This window comes from Mycteria americana, chromosome 9 (genome assembly GCF_035582795.1).
Source record: "Mycteria americana isolate JAX WOST 10 ecotype Jacksonville Zoo and Gardens chromosome 9, USCA_MyAme_1.0, whole genome shotgun sequence".
NCBI classification, from domain to species: Eukaryota; Metazoa; Chordata; class Aves; order Ciconiiformes; family Ciconiidae; genus Mycteria; species Mycteria americana.
In genome coordinates this window covers 13,481,991-13,497,874 of record NC_134373.1, presented here as the reverse complement: position 1 = coordinate 13,497,874, position 15,884 = coordinate 13,481,991, and the positions used below count along the sequence as shown (strand labels likewise).

The 15,884-nt window shown below is 43.0% G+C and overlaps 2 protein-coding genes across 5 annotated transcripts in view; one reads left to right on the top strand and one right to left on the bottom strand.

Annotated features, from left to right (window-relative positions):
* The window catches only part of TRAK2 (trafficking kinesin protein 2), a 29,662-nt gene extending 25,116 nt beyond the window's left edge, over positions 1 to 4,546 (top strand). For 3 of the 4 annotated variants that reach the window (XM_075511863.1, XM_075511862.1, XM_075511864.1), the window contains one exon: positions 361 to 4,546. In XM_075511863.1, coding sequence (XP_075367978.1) covers positions 361 to 1,039 — 679 coding nt within the window. In that variant the 3' untranslated portion in view covers positions 1,040 to 4,546. The remainder of the gene's footprint in view (positions 1 to 360) is intronic. The other variant, XR_012777104.1, reaches the window with a different exon arrangement.
* A 1,090-nt stretch (positions 4,547 to 5,636) lies between these two features.
* LOC142414535 (caspase-8-like) lies at positions 5,637 to 14,643 on the bottom strand. The gene is made up of 8 exons (XM_075511865.1): positions 14,266 to 14,643; positions 13,570 to 13,675; positions 12,253 to 12,391; positions 12,102 to 12,158; positions 11,695 to 11,762; positions 11,051 to 11,186; positions 9,522 to 10,023; positions 5,637 to 9,222 (listed from the first exon to the last, which is right to left on the bottom strand). Exons 1-8 carry the CDS (start codon positions 14,571 to 14,573, stop codon positions 9,087 to 9,089), a joined length of 1,452 nt encoding a protein of 483 aa, XP_075367980.1. The 5' UTR covers positions 14,574 to 14,643; the 3' UTR covers positions 5,637 to 9,086.
* Between the last annotated feature and the right edge of the window lie 1,241 nt (positions 14,644 to 15,884).

Below are 15,884 nucleotides of genomic sequence, written 5' to 3'. Positions count from 1 at the left end.
ATATACCTATTGCAAAAAAAAAATTGATTCTATGATAATTTTTTTTTTTCAGTTCTGTCATAATTTTTTAAACTAAGTTATTACTGGACATCTATGTTGATACTCTATCTAATACTGTATAGGGGACCACAGAAGGTAAATTCATTGGTACTTACACCAAAACCTCTCTGTCAACCTAGTATCTTCTAAATATTTTGCAGAACAATAATTCTGAATCTACTAAAGCTGAAATTGTCACAGCTAATAGTAGTAGTTTACTCTTTCTCGATCCTTCTGTACAGTAAAAGGCAAATACAGAGCAGAGCAGGTATAAAGATGTCTAATGTGTGCATCTTCTCTGTTTCATTTTTATTTTATCAGCTCCATGGGTGCCCCATTTTCACGTGGAAATACTGGCAGCAGTATCGGAAACCCAGTAGTGAGCACTCCAGCCATTTCTTACAGGCTTAGTATTGGAGAATTTCTCACCAACAGAAGAGATTCAACTACTACTTTCAGCAGCACGAGCAGTCTGGCTAAACTTTTGCAAGAACGAGGCATCTCTGCCAAGGTTTACGATAGCCCCATATTAGAAAAACTGCCTTTGCTACAGCCCTCTCGAACTCTCCCCATTCCTTCTACTCCACCAAATTCTCCCTCGCGTTCACCTTGTCCTTCCCCTCCACTGTTTGAGCCTCGAGTGCATCACTCAGAAAATTTCCTGGCTTCTCGACCAGCAAAAACATTCTTGCAAGAAATGTATGGCCTAAAGGCTTCCCATAACTCTCCAGACGTAGGCCAGCTGAAGATGAACCTAGTGGACAGACTGAAGAGGCTGGGTATTGCCAGGGTGATCAAGCCTCCTGAGGTGCAGGACCACAGGAAGAATCAGGGGCCAGAGGTTAGCTTGCGGAGGCAGGACTCGGCTGTGTTTTTAAATGCAGGTAGCAACTTAATGGCAGGCCTGAGAAGAAACCAGAGTCTTCCAGCCATGATTGGAGCATTGGGAGCTCCAGTTTGCACACAGTCATCAAAAATGGATATCCTAAAGGAGGACTGACTAGTCTGAAAAATGATTGACTTCTAGCATAGTAAATAATACATGAGGGATAAACATCCTGTACAGGCTTCCTTGGATGTGTTAGAGAAGAGTTGGAGAAGGCACGTGCATGTTAAAGATGTGGGATAGAGAAGTGTTGGGATCAAGGAGAAAAAGAACATTGCTTGGGTCTGAGGAAGAAGGCTTTTGTGGAACATACGAAAAGAAGAAACCAAAGCTTAGTTTTGAGACCTCCTCCAGTATCTGTCTTAACTTAAGCAAAAATAAAAGACCATTGTAGACATTCTCGGTATTTTAACCTTTTAAACTGTATGTGTAGAATTGTCTTCCAGGTGCTGTTCTATTTTTTTCCACCATACGACCATAGTATTCTAGTAGTTGTTAGCAGTCAGGCTGTATCATTTAAATACAGTATTAAAATAACAGTCAGTCTGACCAGCATTATTGGTCCAAGTTCCTCTCTGTAGCAAACAAATATGAGAACTTGGATTCTTTTTTTTTTTTTTATTCTTGTATTTTCCATTTCAGAAGCTGTAGTCTTTTGAACTTCTCCCCACTTTGAGAAGCAGGGGAGAGAACCTTTAGCTCTGTGTAAGGAAACAGTACTGTTTATGAACACAGAAACTAGTGGTCAGGATTTATATTTTGAAAGAGTGCAATTGTGCTAGTGAGGTATTAACAGAAGTTAATTTCTTTCCAGAGCTTCTGAAGCACACAGAGGAAGGTGCAATGAATAAGAATTAAGAAACAGGAAAGTACGTATTAGGGTGAAAAATTCAAGCTAAGAAATCTTTCCAAAGTGTGCTGTGCATCTTTTTAAATGGGGGTATTTTTGCACACACACAAAAAAATCTCAGGCAGATTTCAGTGTTGCAAAAGGAAATAAAACCTAGGTGCTTGATTCAGGGTTTCTTTTTATTTGGCATAAGTGGAGAGCATTTACTTCAAGACAAGTGTCGGAAACTCAGTAACCTTGACAAGTAGACATTATGTATATTTGAGAGTTCTGCAGTAAACTTCATGCCTTTCATTCACTTATTTCTGATTTTAGGCAGGATTTTGCTTAAAAGCAAAATTTTAAGAGCAAAATCATTAAGAGCAAAATTTACCAGTCTATATTCAGAAACAGGAAGATGAAAGCTAGTGTTCTTTGTAGCATTTTAATGAACATAAATCAATTTTGTCTGCGTTGAAATCCTGTGTTTTGATGATGGAGAGTGGTTCTGAACCTGATTCTGAACAAAGCTGAGGCTGACTTTCTGTCTCAAAAGAGAAATCCATTTTAGAAATCTGATTTCTGAGTGGTAATCAGCAAAATATTACTGCCCATGCTGCTTTTTTGATTCCTTCCTGTCCAAGGTTCTAGTCATAACTGAATAATCTACAATAGATTTATAGTGTAACTTAAAGAAGAAAAAAAGTTTGCCCAGAATTCCTCAGAGGAATGGGTCTTCGCTAGTGACCTGCATGGAAACAGGTTCTTAATATTTATGTAATTTTTCACTCTACCTATCAACTTTAAAATTAAAGTTTAGTTTCCATACATTTTAAAATTATTTTAAAGTTTAGTTTCCATACAGTTAGAGAAAACAAGTCAAAGTTTACCTTGCTTGTTACAGTGTATGTGGGACATAGCTGATACCTGTCTGGGTGCATGGTGTGAAGCATCAGTATAATTAACACTGATTTGCATTTGCTGTAAGGCACATCTACCGTAATTGGAACCCTTGTTGCTGCAGGGTTGAGTGGAATAGGGCAGGAAAAGAAAGCTTCTTAACCTGGTTTATAGGAAATTTGTAACGTGGCCTTTCTGTTTTTACAGTTCCATAGATCTTGTGATGACTCTTTGATATAAGTCTTTTTTTGTAAAAGGAAAAGGAGAAACCACTTCAAACTTGCACAGGGATTCTTAGCAGAAACATGTCTGTCAGCAGCGCACAGAAATATTCAGGAACTCCTGGAGTTGCCTTTTGCTCTCTAAGCAAAATCTTACACTTAAAAAGGTGAATTTTATTTAAAATACTATATACGGGTTAATTTTGTTTTTTAAATGAAAAATATTTAATTTCTTCATGTAAGTATTTATGTTTGTACATACTTAGCTGTGCATGGGGTCTTGCCTAGCTAAATAAGGTAAGAGTGAAAGGAGTGGGGGGAGGCAATTTAGCTCTCCAGTGAACAGAGACTGCTGTGTATTTGCAACTTCTAGGCAAACAGCAGGAATGAGTTAACAAAAGATTAGACAGTTTGGTATCAACAGAGAAGTGTATAGTGTGTCAAAAGTATGTCCATTTTATGTGTGTTTATTATAGAATACATGTAAGTTACAGATACATTTTTGAAGGTATTACACTGTGTTTCTAACTAGCTTCATTAGATAACTCCAGCCATTGGATCATTCTGTGTGTTATCAGCAGAAGTAGCAAATCAGCTAAATCAGAATTCCTTTGGCAGACCAGGTTTCAGTTAACATTAATCTAAAAGCACATTAATTAAATGCATGTTTCTCTGTGGGATGCTTCCATATTCCGTAGCCCAACAATATAAACTGGTTCAGTTCAAACAATACTGTGGATATGTCGAGAGGTTGGTTTGTTTGTTTTCTGTAGGATGATGTATCATCAGGGACTTTACACAAGGCAAGAAGAAAATGGAAGAATCTGTATACCATTATGTTTGTGTTGTTTATCCAGTCGGTTGATGCTGTGGTGCAGCGTTGTTGACATTCTGTCATGTGTTTATACCTTTGGATGGTCACGCGCATTTTGTATATACGTGCCTAGCTTGCAGGAACAGGGAAAATTGGTACTTCTTCCAAGTTCACCGCGTTGTGCCAAAACCTAGAAGATAAACTGTTTTGAATAACATACGTGTTTCTGAGAACATATTAAAAGTTGCCATCATTCTAGGAATTTATTTGGCTTCTGTTGCCTCCTATAAGAGAGGAGACAAACTTGCATGACTAAGATAGCTGAGATCCTGCACAAGATCTTTTGATCCTGCACAAGTGTGCTCTGGTTGAGCAGGAGGTAGAACTAGAAGGAATGGAGAATTGCATTTCAGAAAGGTTCTGTTACCTTGCAGGTTTGAGACAAAAACAGATGCTAGAATGAAAGGACTTACCCATGCTTGTGAAAGTTTCAACAGACAGAAGGAAATTCTTGTGGTATTTACCTTTATTCAGATTGGCTTAAACCAAGCACAGATCTATAGCTTTCTAGTTTCACTGTTTTTGAGAACCTCAGTGATGCCTGCATGCTCAAAATACCTGTGGTCAAAGTTAAGTCTACAGGAGTCAAACAGCAGCAGAGAGGGGAGGATAATATTGGGTTTGGGCCTCATTTGGCTGTTACAGGAGGGGCTGTTACACACAACGTTTGAACGGGCTGGGAACTTCCTGGTATTTTTTTCATCTGCTTTTTCCACTTACTGTTGTTTCATAGTGGAATGTAAATTTGATAATAAATATGTATAACATGCTGGTTTTCAGTATATTGGTCATCTTGTGTGGTTTGTTCCAGATGTCATCTTCTATACTACAGTGTTCTATAATAAACCTAAAATTAGGCCTTTTTTGGCTAAAATTTAGTGATTGTTATACTGTACACGAGCTTAGTGAGTTGGTACCTGCATAAGTGGTGGCTGTAAAAGCTGAGAAATTGATTTAAAAACGTGATCAGGCTGTGCTGGGCTGTTTGCTGTTGTGTTTCTACCTAAGCAATTAAAGGTAGCAGATGTGCAGTACAACCTGTGGTCTGACTTTGCACAGTAAACATGCGATGCTTAAATCTAGGGCAGGGCAAAGTGCTTACAGAGTACCTTCTGCTGCAGTTTGAAAAGTCTTTTACTTGAGAATGAAAAACATCACAAATGAAGAATAGCTCATCAGCCTCTAGACAGAATATTTGAATGTGAGCCTCACTTTAAATGAATGTGTTCATGTTTTCTTGTACTTCGGGGTTTTTTTGTGTGTGGTGTTTTGGTATTTTTTTTTCCCTCCTGTTATTTTACAGCAGCTAATATGTTCCTCTGGCATTATAGTGTTAGACAACACCGTTGTCTAACACCACCACTGTTGTTTTTCCATCTCAGTAGCTGACGTTATGTCAGCCCTCTATATTTGTGATAAAATGGGGGTAGATGTTGAAACCAAGCTACTTACCCTTGAAGAGTACTCCCTTTGTGTAGGTCTCACTGAAGTTCTCTTGGCACAGAGGTGCCAAATTCTTGCCAGTCGTGTCAGCCTGGGACTGCACATACCACCTTCAGCGCAAGCCCCTGCATTCCTGTTTCAGGCTGGAAGGTTCTGATCATTTTGCCCAAAACACTCAGTTCCTTCAGTGGTACAGAATGGGAACAACATTGATTTGCAGTTAACAGGTTCCTACTTGAATTAGTCTAACAGTTACTGACAGCAGTTCCTCGAGTAGTCTGTGTGCATGACATCTCAAAGAACTGAGAACTACCGTTATCCTATGGTAAGTATCCTGTATTTATTTAGCTTTCTTATTTCTCCGACATAAGAAGAAGGGCTTGCACTCTTGTCAGACTGAAGTTGACTTTTCAGCTCAACTTTTCATATGCTGAAGCTTGCAAGGAAGAGCTTCCTGGAGAAAATAGGTTTATTAAGCCACCTAAATCAATGGGACTTTGGTAATTGTGAAAAGAACTTCTGGAGTGATTGTGCACAGATGAGACTTGGAAATGCCTTGAGCTCCTTTCTTGTTTTCCTTTTAGTTGGTCACACTGCTAAAAGAAAGACTTTTGACAAGACTGAGGGCCTTTAAATAGCACTTTATACAATGGAGCAGTGAATACAAAAAAGACCTTTTGTGTGGGTTGGAGTCTCCACTTGAAAATACCTGTAACTCTTGCAGTTGAGCTCCTGGTGCTAGGTTTGAATAACCCAAGAGAAGCTGTGCTTTTAGCAGAAATTTTCAAATTAATTGGAAAGACAGAAAACCTGCGTACTGGTTTTGGCTGGGGTACAGTTAATTTTCCTCATTGTAGCTGGTATGGGGCTATGGTTTGGGTTTGTGCTGAACACAGTGTTGACAACGCAGGGATTTATTGCTGAGCAGTGCTTACACAGCATCAAGGCCTTCCCTCTTCTCAGACTGCCCTGCCAGTGAGTAGGTTGGAGGGGCACAGGGAGCTGGGACAGCTCCAACAGCTGGGACAGCCGACCCTAACTGACCAAAGGGATATTCCATACCATATGATGTCATGCTCAGCAATAAAACTGGGGGAGGAAGAATACGGAAGGGGGGGATGTTTGGAGCAATAGCATTTGTCTTCCCAAGTAACCGTTAGACGTGATGGAAATCACGTTAGATGTGATTTCCTGGAGATGGCTGAACACCGGCCTGCCGCTGGGAAGGAGTGAATGAATTCCTTGTTTTGCTTTGCTTATGTGCGTAGCTTTTCCTTTACCTATTAAACTGTCTTTATCTCAGCCCACAGGTTTTCTCATGTCTACGCTTCCTACGTTCTCCCCCATCCCACTGGTGGGGAGTGAGTGAGTGGCTGTGTGGGGCTAAGCTGCCTACTGGGGTTAAACCACAACCTCTTTATGTTTCATTTTGCTGGTGGCTCAACTTACCTCACAAGTTCTCATGCATTTCAAGCTAACAACCAAAACTTCTTAGTTAAAGGACTGCTAAATGCTGTTCATCCTGACCGAGTCATTAGGAACTGACAGAAAAGGAACACATAGCCAAACTGAAAAGTGCAGCATTGAGCTGTGTCCCCTTCATTGCATTCTGTAATCAGAACGATCAGTAGTACAATAGGCAGATGAGAGCACTGTGCTGTGGAGATCTATGTGTTTCCTTACATGTTGCTTTCACAGCTTGCTTCAAGAAGCTCACAGATCAGAAGTCATTGGTTTGCAAGAACGTTTCCAGAAATTACTGAAGAGCAGCTGCTGAAGAAAAGCTGGGTATTGGCAAAACTTTGTGCAAATTCTGTGTAATTGTGTTCCTAATTAAGATTTTAGGTTGTCAAATTACCTGAGCATCTGTCTCTCTAACTCTGAACCAAGAACAAGATAGCACTGAGGGGAGGGACACGATGATGATGATACCCTGAGTCAGTGTGAGCCAGAACTGCCTGCCTCCTTCATATGAATGAGTGTAATTGGTCTGTGGAGCTGCTAGGGTTCCTTGTGAATTGGCTAGATGTCAGTTGCTTTATATGAGGAGATTAATTGTGGAGATTGATAATAGACAGGTTTGACTCCTAACTGATGAAGAATTCCTAATCAGATTCATAACTCATTATATGAGGAGTTCCTAATAAGGCCTTGTTTATGGCATGCATTAAATCTTGCTGGAAAATTCCCCCAATTTTTTATATCATGAACTCCTAAGAAAACTAGTTCCTTAAACGTAGCCAGCTGTTTGTATTTGCTGTATCTTTTTCCTTTTGATTCCTAAGGAAAAAGTTGTCTATGTGAGCATAGACAGACAGATGCCTCTGACTTCAGAATCTCTTGGCTCACTTAAATTTTGTCAACAATGCAGACCAAAGAAAATCCAGCCTCCCCCTCTAAGGGAAAGGATCCACACTGTGACAGGCAGGGGTAGTTAGCGTAGCAGGGGAAGAAGGGAGCCCAGGATGTATGCACAGAACTGGAAGTTGCTGAAGAACACATGTCATTCGTAAAAGGTTAAGTCCTGGGCAGTATGTGTGGCGAGAGAGGATCTCGGAAGAAAATCCACAGTAAAACAGGTTGCATTAATTATTTTGCCCTTGTTTGCTTATAGTTTCTATTCAATATTTAAGAAAAATAAAAATGTTTTTCTTTCACTTGGATTGCACATTTCTGGCCACGTCCAAGTAATAGACAAACTTCTGTATATGAGCTGTCCTTGCTTTGGCACAACTCTCAGTGGTTTCATGATGAATCCCTAAATAAGCATCAACAACTCTCTTAGAGATTACTCCTAGAACTTGGAAGCACATATTTGCCTGTTTCTGTAACTGCTTGCTGCATCTCCCAGTTGTTAAGGTTCTAATCATTCTCACAGTCTATAATCTCTCTGCCCTTGTCTTTGCAGACACAAACTGGTACCAGAGAGAGAAGTATTCAGCACAAGAGTCCAGGGAAGGACTCCGGCTCTTAAAATAATTCCAGTGAAGATCTATCTGTTCAGTTAAATAATCACCTACATTGATACCATTACTAATGCTGAAAGCTGTAACAAGAATGAACATCATCTCATTCAAAACAAAACAGAGAGACTAACAAAGCTTTAGCTTCTGTTCAGAGCTTGTAAAGCTCCCTGTTCTGTGTGTGTACTAATCACAGGAGGGAATATAAAAATGTTTTTAAGGAGCTGGGTACTTAGGTAGTGACTTCTTTTGCTGTGCCTAGAACTGAGATTCGAAGATCAGCAAGGCAAGTTGAACACAGGATAACTGGACATCTTCAAACATGAAGTTGTACCTGTGCAATTGATTTTCACTGTTATGACTACTCTATGTAGAGGAGGATACTCTGAAATGCAGGTCACAGCCCCATCCTGCTGAGGATGCTGGAGGTCAAGTGCTTGACTCTTCCTTGAGGTGTACCAAGACACTAAAAATGAATGATTTTAAGTGGTGGGGAGAAGTAACAAGACACACTGATGTGAGCTGATTATATCCTATAAAATAGCAGCGCCCCCCCCCCTTTATTTTGCCAAAGTTAAGCATAAAATACACAAGGCTTTAGAACAGTTGTCTTAAAATTTGCATTGGAAAGATACCTTACTAAAGCAACAGCAGTGCGGTACAGCTGATAGAGAGAGGGACGCAGCTTATTTTAGCTAGTAAACCATACTACAGAGACCAGCTCAGAGATGCTCTCAAGTCTAAAGTGCCACACATACTAACACTGATTTCTTAAGGCTTTTGCTCCTCAGCTGTATTTTCAATAAAAATACTTGCTCTTGTGGTAAGAGCAGACACTGAAAGTCTGTTTGTTACGTTTTACCAAATGCTTAACTGATACCAGCCGATTCCACGCTGCTACAGCTCCGTCTGCCATGCAGTTCCCTCCCATTTAGTTAACAGGAAAGATGAGCTTTTTCCTCAACGTGAAACTGGGCTGTGGCATCTGCTTCTCTGCATTTGGCTTGCAACTCTTTCTGCTCACCTCTTGATTCACTGCTGTCAGGATGGTGAGAATATCTTCTCCTCTGCAAAAACACAAGTATGTTTTGTATTAGGGAGGCAGTTAACATGAGAAAAATTACCACATTCTCATATATCTTGATCTATACCAGTGCTAATGGCTACTGTTTTAAACAGGCTTCAAAGCAGTTAGCTAAGCTGCCTTGAACAATCTGCATGGTGTTGCTCTCTCCTACATTACTGTTTTCACTCTGAGCGAGCACTCCCACTGCATATCATCTACCTCTGCATCCAAATCAAACTCCTGTCATTTAGAAGTAAAATACAGGTGTTGCCAAAAAGAAGCTTATGGAAACATGGTTACCGAGGACAGCTGCACTCCAAGTGCTGGCACAATGCCTGTATGTACCAGGTCCCCTCCCTTGGGCTTCTGTAGGAAACATAATCTTGCAGGGTAGCCATGCCCAAGAGGAAGTCTGCCTCTGAGGGGATGCAGTCGAGCTGAAATCTTGCATCTGTTTCTACAGAATAATCTTGCTCTCCAGAATCTGTTTCGATGGTCACGCCTTTCTGGCAAGCATCACCTTGGCAGGCCTGAACAAAAAAGACTTTTGGTTTTCCAGCAAGCGAGTGGCAATTCTGTCCAGTGAAAGAAGTGGTCAATTCCTGGATAGGTACTTCCTGCCCATCAACACCATATATAATGCCTTTTTTCCCATGAGACAGGATACAGCAAACAAAACAGTCTTTGTCCTTGTGGTCTTGGCACCGGTAGATGTTCACAATCTTACGGATTTCCTCTGCAGTGAGGTCTCTATATTCTGCTATTGTGAAATGAAGCTTGCTGAAGACTCTTCTCAGAGACTCTGGAAAGTAAACAGGAGAATTGGAGCCATTTCATTATATGAAAGTTGGACTCTGCAATTGCAAATCGCATTTCTAGAGATAAACCATCTTTTTTTTAAATCCTGCTACACTACCATCCAGGTACATTCCTGCTCTGAAAATAATCTAGCAGACTAATCACTAATCGTATCTCTACTGAGTTCCCTTAACTCTCATTAAAAGGCTTCCTTGCAATCTTGCTGTTTAGTATTGCCTCTGTCTGGAAAGCATGCAGAACTATTAAGAAAGCTGTCTCTCTTCCCCCCACCCACTTCACAGCTAGTCCCTTCATCTCTCAAAAGGTGTTGAACAGTGCGGTTGCTTTACCCGAGAGGAGAGGGCACTACCCATTTGGGTAGTACCCGTGTCACAGGAAGAGAAACCTCGCACTCTGACTATTGATTTAGGTTGGAGTTCAATTCGGTCAGGGAAGGCCCACTGACGGATTTTATCTCTTGGCATAGATAGTGCAAATACACCCATCTCACAGCCCCTAAGACCTGCAATGAGCTATGCTGCTGCTGCTGCCGCAGGACAGCCTGCTAAAATCAGGGCCCCTGAATAGCAAGGTAATTGAGTCTCTAAATTCCAACATCCTCCCTCCCTTTTTTTTTTTTTTAAGTTGGATGTTAAACAACTAACGCCCAATTCTGGTTCAGCAGCAAATCTGTTTCTGATTCTGCATACTTTAGGAGTAGTATGCATAAGGCAGACACAAAGCTAGCCTAGCTTGTAAAGTCCAGGCTGAGGTTGCTGCTTAAGGTTGCAGTAAACTCAGTAAAATGGCAAGATGCTAGTGAATTGTTATGAGTTGGCCAGTAAAAGCTTGATGAGTTGATTAGGGTTTGTCAGCACAGGAAACGGAGCCGACTCAGCCACTACAACAAAAGTATCCTAGAAAGGGAAGACTGAAATTCAGACCTTCAGTACAGAAAAAGAAATGAGGTTTCTATTTTTTAATAATTCTATTTTTTAATTTATTATTTAATATATATTTTTTCACTGTACCTGCATCCACGTCTGTCCCATTCCGATCCTTCATGTTTTTGGGTTCCGGCACTGCTTCCCTGGCTTTTGCAAAATTGTGATTATTCAGGATCAGGCACACTCCACGGGGTCGGCTAGTCATTTTGTAAGCTTCAAGCTGTTGAAAAGAAAGACTAGTGGTGAAACTACTGCACTCTCCTCCAGGTGCTTCTCAGCCCTTGCTAGTGGCACAGCAGGGTAAAGAGCCAGCTGGCTTTCTCTCTAGGCAGCTCTCCCTATACAGCTTTGCTCCCAGGACCTGGCAATGCATTGCCCCACCGCCTTTGGGAGTCTGTGCACAGGATGACAGCACCCCCCAGACCCACATCATGCTCAGCCCACATGGGGTGCTGTGTTCACCCACGTCTCCATGCCCAACCATCTGCCAACCGCCTATTTCCTGGTATAATAAACTCAGCCTGTCTTGCTACCCTTGCAAATGTTTCTGACACTGCAGCAGCTGCTGCCTGTGACTTAGCTTCAGAATAAAGGATGTTACAGAGTGGTGCATTTCTTTTTCTAGACGGTGCTTTTAACAGTTGGGCTTATAATAACTGTTCACCTCATGGAGGGATGATCTCTTCTAAGACAAAATGATGATGTTTCTAAGAAACAAACTGACTTACCCGGGAAGATTCATTCCAACGGCCAGGAGAATCAGGTGCCACAGAAGACACCAGCCATCTGGCATGGGCTGAATACAGACAAAAAAGTTTAAGTACAGAATGGAGCACTAGAGAAAGGAGAGAAGCTCTATTCCTATTCTCCACCTCCACAAGTACTTCCTGGGGTAAAACTGTTCTCTGAAAACACTGAATTGTGGTTGAACGGCTGTTCCTGTTAGCTATAAACCACTAGATAATCAACTAAAAGGGACTAAAATGTATTGTGATCACTTAGTAAGTAACTGGATACTTGATCACTTTTTAGAGAGGCACCTGTGTAAAGAAGTGAGATGCAAGTGATGTAGAGAGTCCAAAAGCTGAAGAAGAGTGAAAAATCAAAACACTAATTTTTTGAGAGTTTCAATTACCTTCATGGCCTCCTGTGCTGCCCCTTTGTTCCTCTGTGATGACCATCTCTTCTTCACCTGAAAAGCATTCATTATGAGTCCTGTATGATGTCTAGGTGTCACTTCAAGAGTAACTATGGGAAAGAGGCCTTTTTGTTTTGTTTTGCTTTACCAAATAGGTTTAATTCATATTCTTCAATTCTCTTCAACAGGCTGACGTTAATTTCTGCACAGAGACTCTTCAGCATACTTAGGTTGTCTTCTCCCAAAATCCCCTTCTTCTCCATCTCAATGAAAACGTCGAGCATTGTCTGGGTAATCAGAAAGGTAGTTTGCTCTTAGGGCACATCCATGCTGCCACTGGGAGGGAAGCTGCAGCATGTGCATGTGCACCTAAGCTTTAACGTACTGACAGCACATGCGACCCACAGAGTCAGTCCAGCTGACTGGTAGCTCAGCTGAGTCAATTAAACCTAGTTCAACAAAACTACAAGTACTCTAAGTACAAACATCTTCTCAAAACACACTGATATCCCTTCCGCAGCTCAGAGATGCCAACATCTAATAACAGCTAAACCAGGGGATCTAATGGTGATTATACAGGAATATATAATGTCATTAAAAATGACTGCTTTCATTCATTTGACTTCCAGTGGCTACCTTGTGCACTTAACTGAAACACAAGAATCACTGTAGTGACTACTTGAGCAATGGCAAAAATGGGTATAACCATGCAAGTATGGTGTAGAGATTGCTCTGAGGCAAAAGGGGACCCAAGGCACAGGAGCTCTTGCCAAACAGTGAGTGGCAGAGCACAGTGGTCACCCCAAGGACTTCCTAGAACAGCTGTCACTAGATGGTCACAGCCTCTCCTCTAAGAAAAGAGGGGAAATGCTACAAGATTTTTCATTAGACAGAACAAAGTACCCAGCAGCCAGAACTGCAGGCTGAGATAGTGTAAGAGCAGCTGGATCTCCCACAAGGCTATCTGTAAACTCCAAGATCTTGGGCCTTAGCCTTAGTAAGGATCTGCTGCTTAGATCCCTACTTTCTGAGTTTGGAAATAAAAAGAACAAAAGCATAAAGTAACAGCCACAGTGGGTGATTTTCTGTGCTTGGTCATGGCTTAGAAACCAGCCAAAAGAAAATCGGTTGGGCAAGATGAGTGAATGCGCTCATCAGTCTTCCACTGATCAAAGCCACCGAGTCCCCTAAGCCCCGTATGGTGCTTGGACATAAAGGCCTCTGTGCCTGGCGCAGGGCTGGCCCATGCTCTCTGGGCTGTGACACTGCTGCAAAAGCTACATATAACACTAGCACAGACAAGTCCCATATGCACTGGAGAGCCTATAATCCCCTTCCAGGTGCACCCTTTTTCTTATGGTGTTTTCACCATAAGAAGAGTGACACTCATTCCCCTCATAGCAACCCAAATGCCTCTATGGATTACAATAATCATTAAAAAAAAAAGGATTAAAGAAATTCTTACAGTCTTAGGGTTTAGCCTGCATTTTGGTAATTCTTTCCCCAAAAGAAACTTGAAAGACTTCATCTCATCTTCGGCAATGTCTTCTGACAGCTGAAAGAGCAGGTATCTATAAAGAGAAGTGGAGGACACCGTTTCATCATGTTCCCAAGCATGCCCCTTAGTACAATTTAACACCGTACTTTGAACTGCCCCCTTCGCACTCCCCCCTCCAAGCACATACGCCCCTTTTTTTCCTCTTTAAATGGGGGGACGTCAGTCCCAGGACAGCCTGAAGTCAAACCGTTTGCAGCTGCAATTAGAAAGATCTCAGTTTTCCTGAAATCAAAACTACGCTGAAACTTTCCGGAGTTGGGAACAAAGCTCCCACCCAGTCACTTATCGCACCACGCAGCACCCACGCAGGGAGGCCCGTGGGGCCTGTGAAGTATTTCAGAAAAGTGCGGCTTTAGTTTTCTCCCTTTAACTGGAGAGAAATTTCAACTTTCCGTACGGCTTGTAGCTGCTTTCTCTTGGAGACACTTGTGCGCTTCCAAGCCTTAGCCTGGTGTTCAAATCGTCGGTAAGAGCTTACACCGACCGCAGGAGAAGGGCAGCCGGTCCCAGGGAGCGAGCTCCCGGCGAGGCTCCGGCCGGCCGCCGGCGGTGAGCGGCACCGCCCCAGGGCCGCCCGCCCAGCCCGCCCCGCCGGGCACTCACCTGTAGGCCGACACCCGTGCCCTGCCTGGGATCTGAAGGTCTCTCTCCATCTCCTCCCGGCTGGAGCCCAGCTGGGCTTCCAGGAGGTCGATCCGACTGATCCGGTAGAGCAGCTCCTTCAGGAAGGACAGGTCCCCCCCCTCGATCATGCCTTTCTCCTGCAGCGCTTCGAAGAAGTCCTGTGCCTTCTGGATGGCTTCCAGCTTCCTCAAGGGGACGTGCTCCAGGCTGAGGAACTTCAGAGCCGCCAGCTCGGCCTTGTCCAGCTCCTCGCTGACCACTAGCAGCCGCTGCCTGGGGAACTCCATGGCCCGCGCCGCCAGCCCCGGCCCAGGGCAGAGGGCGCTTCCGCCCGCCGCCGGGCTGGGGAGGGCGGGAGGCGGCGCCCGGGCCCCTGGGAGCTGTAGTTCCTTCTGGATTTCTAACTTCGAAACAAACCAACCGCAAACACCCACAACGTCAGTTAAAAACTGCGCGTCTGGCAGAGAGGACTTCTCTCAGGCGCATTTTAGGCCCCCTCCGTTCACAGTTATGAAGCACTGACTATTCTGGAGCCCATGCTTGAGAAAACCGAACCTGCTAGCACAGATCTAAAGGTCTCCCTCTGCCCGGGCTTTTCCTGCAATTACCTCTCTCTAGTTTAAAGGCACTCACAATTCATTGCCATTTTAATACAAACAAAAAGAAGGTCATAACCCCACTGACGCGACTTCCTCCTTGCGAGCCTTCTGGGGCTGCTGGCAGGCAATGCAGCACACCCAATGCAGCTGTTGGGCCCTGTACCCTAACAGCCACCAGTCGTGGAACCGGCCCCCCTTCCCACCCCTCCAGACTTACTGAGGACCCTTCTAGCAACAGGAGCAGGCTCGCAGGAGCACTGCGCGATGGCGCAAGACCCTGGGACAGTGCACCACCTCTGACACACCTTCTGGTGCAGCACTCTCGATAGATGGTATTTCACAACAACAGGAGGGAGGAGGGAAGAGATTTTACCAGTTGGCATTTCATCCTTCTGAAAATGAACATTAACACCTTCGTGCTCCCCTTGTGCAGGAGAGCCACCCTCAGAGCATCCACACTCTCCGAATAAAGAAGCAGTGTTCTCGCTAAGCACTGATTTAAAACCAGAGTCCCTTCCCCCAAAAACCCAGGAAAAAACAGTTTGACAATATATTAAGCAGAAATCTTTACGTTGTTATCATAGAAGTGGCTTATCAATGTTCAAAACCCTACGCAAGGTATTTGATTACTGCATGTGTGGCAAGTTGGGTCAAAGGTGGAAGTATCCAAATACGGCAAGACACTTTTTAACAGCCCATGAGCTAACATGCCCTCAAGCCATGTTAAAACAAGCTCTTCCTAGTAAATACACTGAAGGAGGTATGGATCCTTCTCTTTGCACTAGACAAATCAGGCCTTAACACAAAGTGGCTACGCAAATATAGAACTAATGTAAAAGACCTAGGCCAAGTTCAGAAGACATGTCCAGAATAACACTCCACCTAGCTAGAAATGCCTTACAGTTGGCACCCACAAAAGCCAGCCACGTTTGGGGCCTGGGGAATTCCTGTGGCTGTCAGTAACAGAACAGATACAGTGATAAGTGAAGGCACAATTAC

Coding starts and splice junctions, on each gene's coding strand:
- LOC142414535 (XM_075511865.1), bottom strand. CDS start 14,573: ATGGAGTTCCCCAGGCAGCGGCTGCTAGTGGTCAGCGAGGAGCTGGAC. Junction 12,159..12,252: donor ATATGAATTAAACCTATTTG/GTAAAGCAAAAC, acceptor AATGCTTTTCAG/GTGAAGAAGAGATGGTCATC. Junction 10,024..11,050: donor TGGGACAGACGTGGATGCAG/GTACAGTGAAAA, acceptor TTTACTTTCCAG/AGTCTCTGAGAAGAGTCTTC.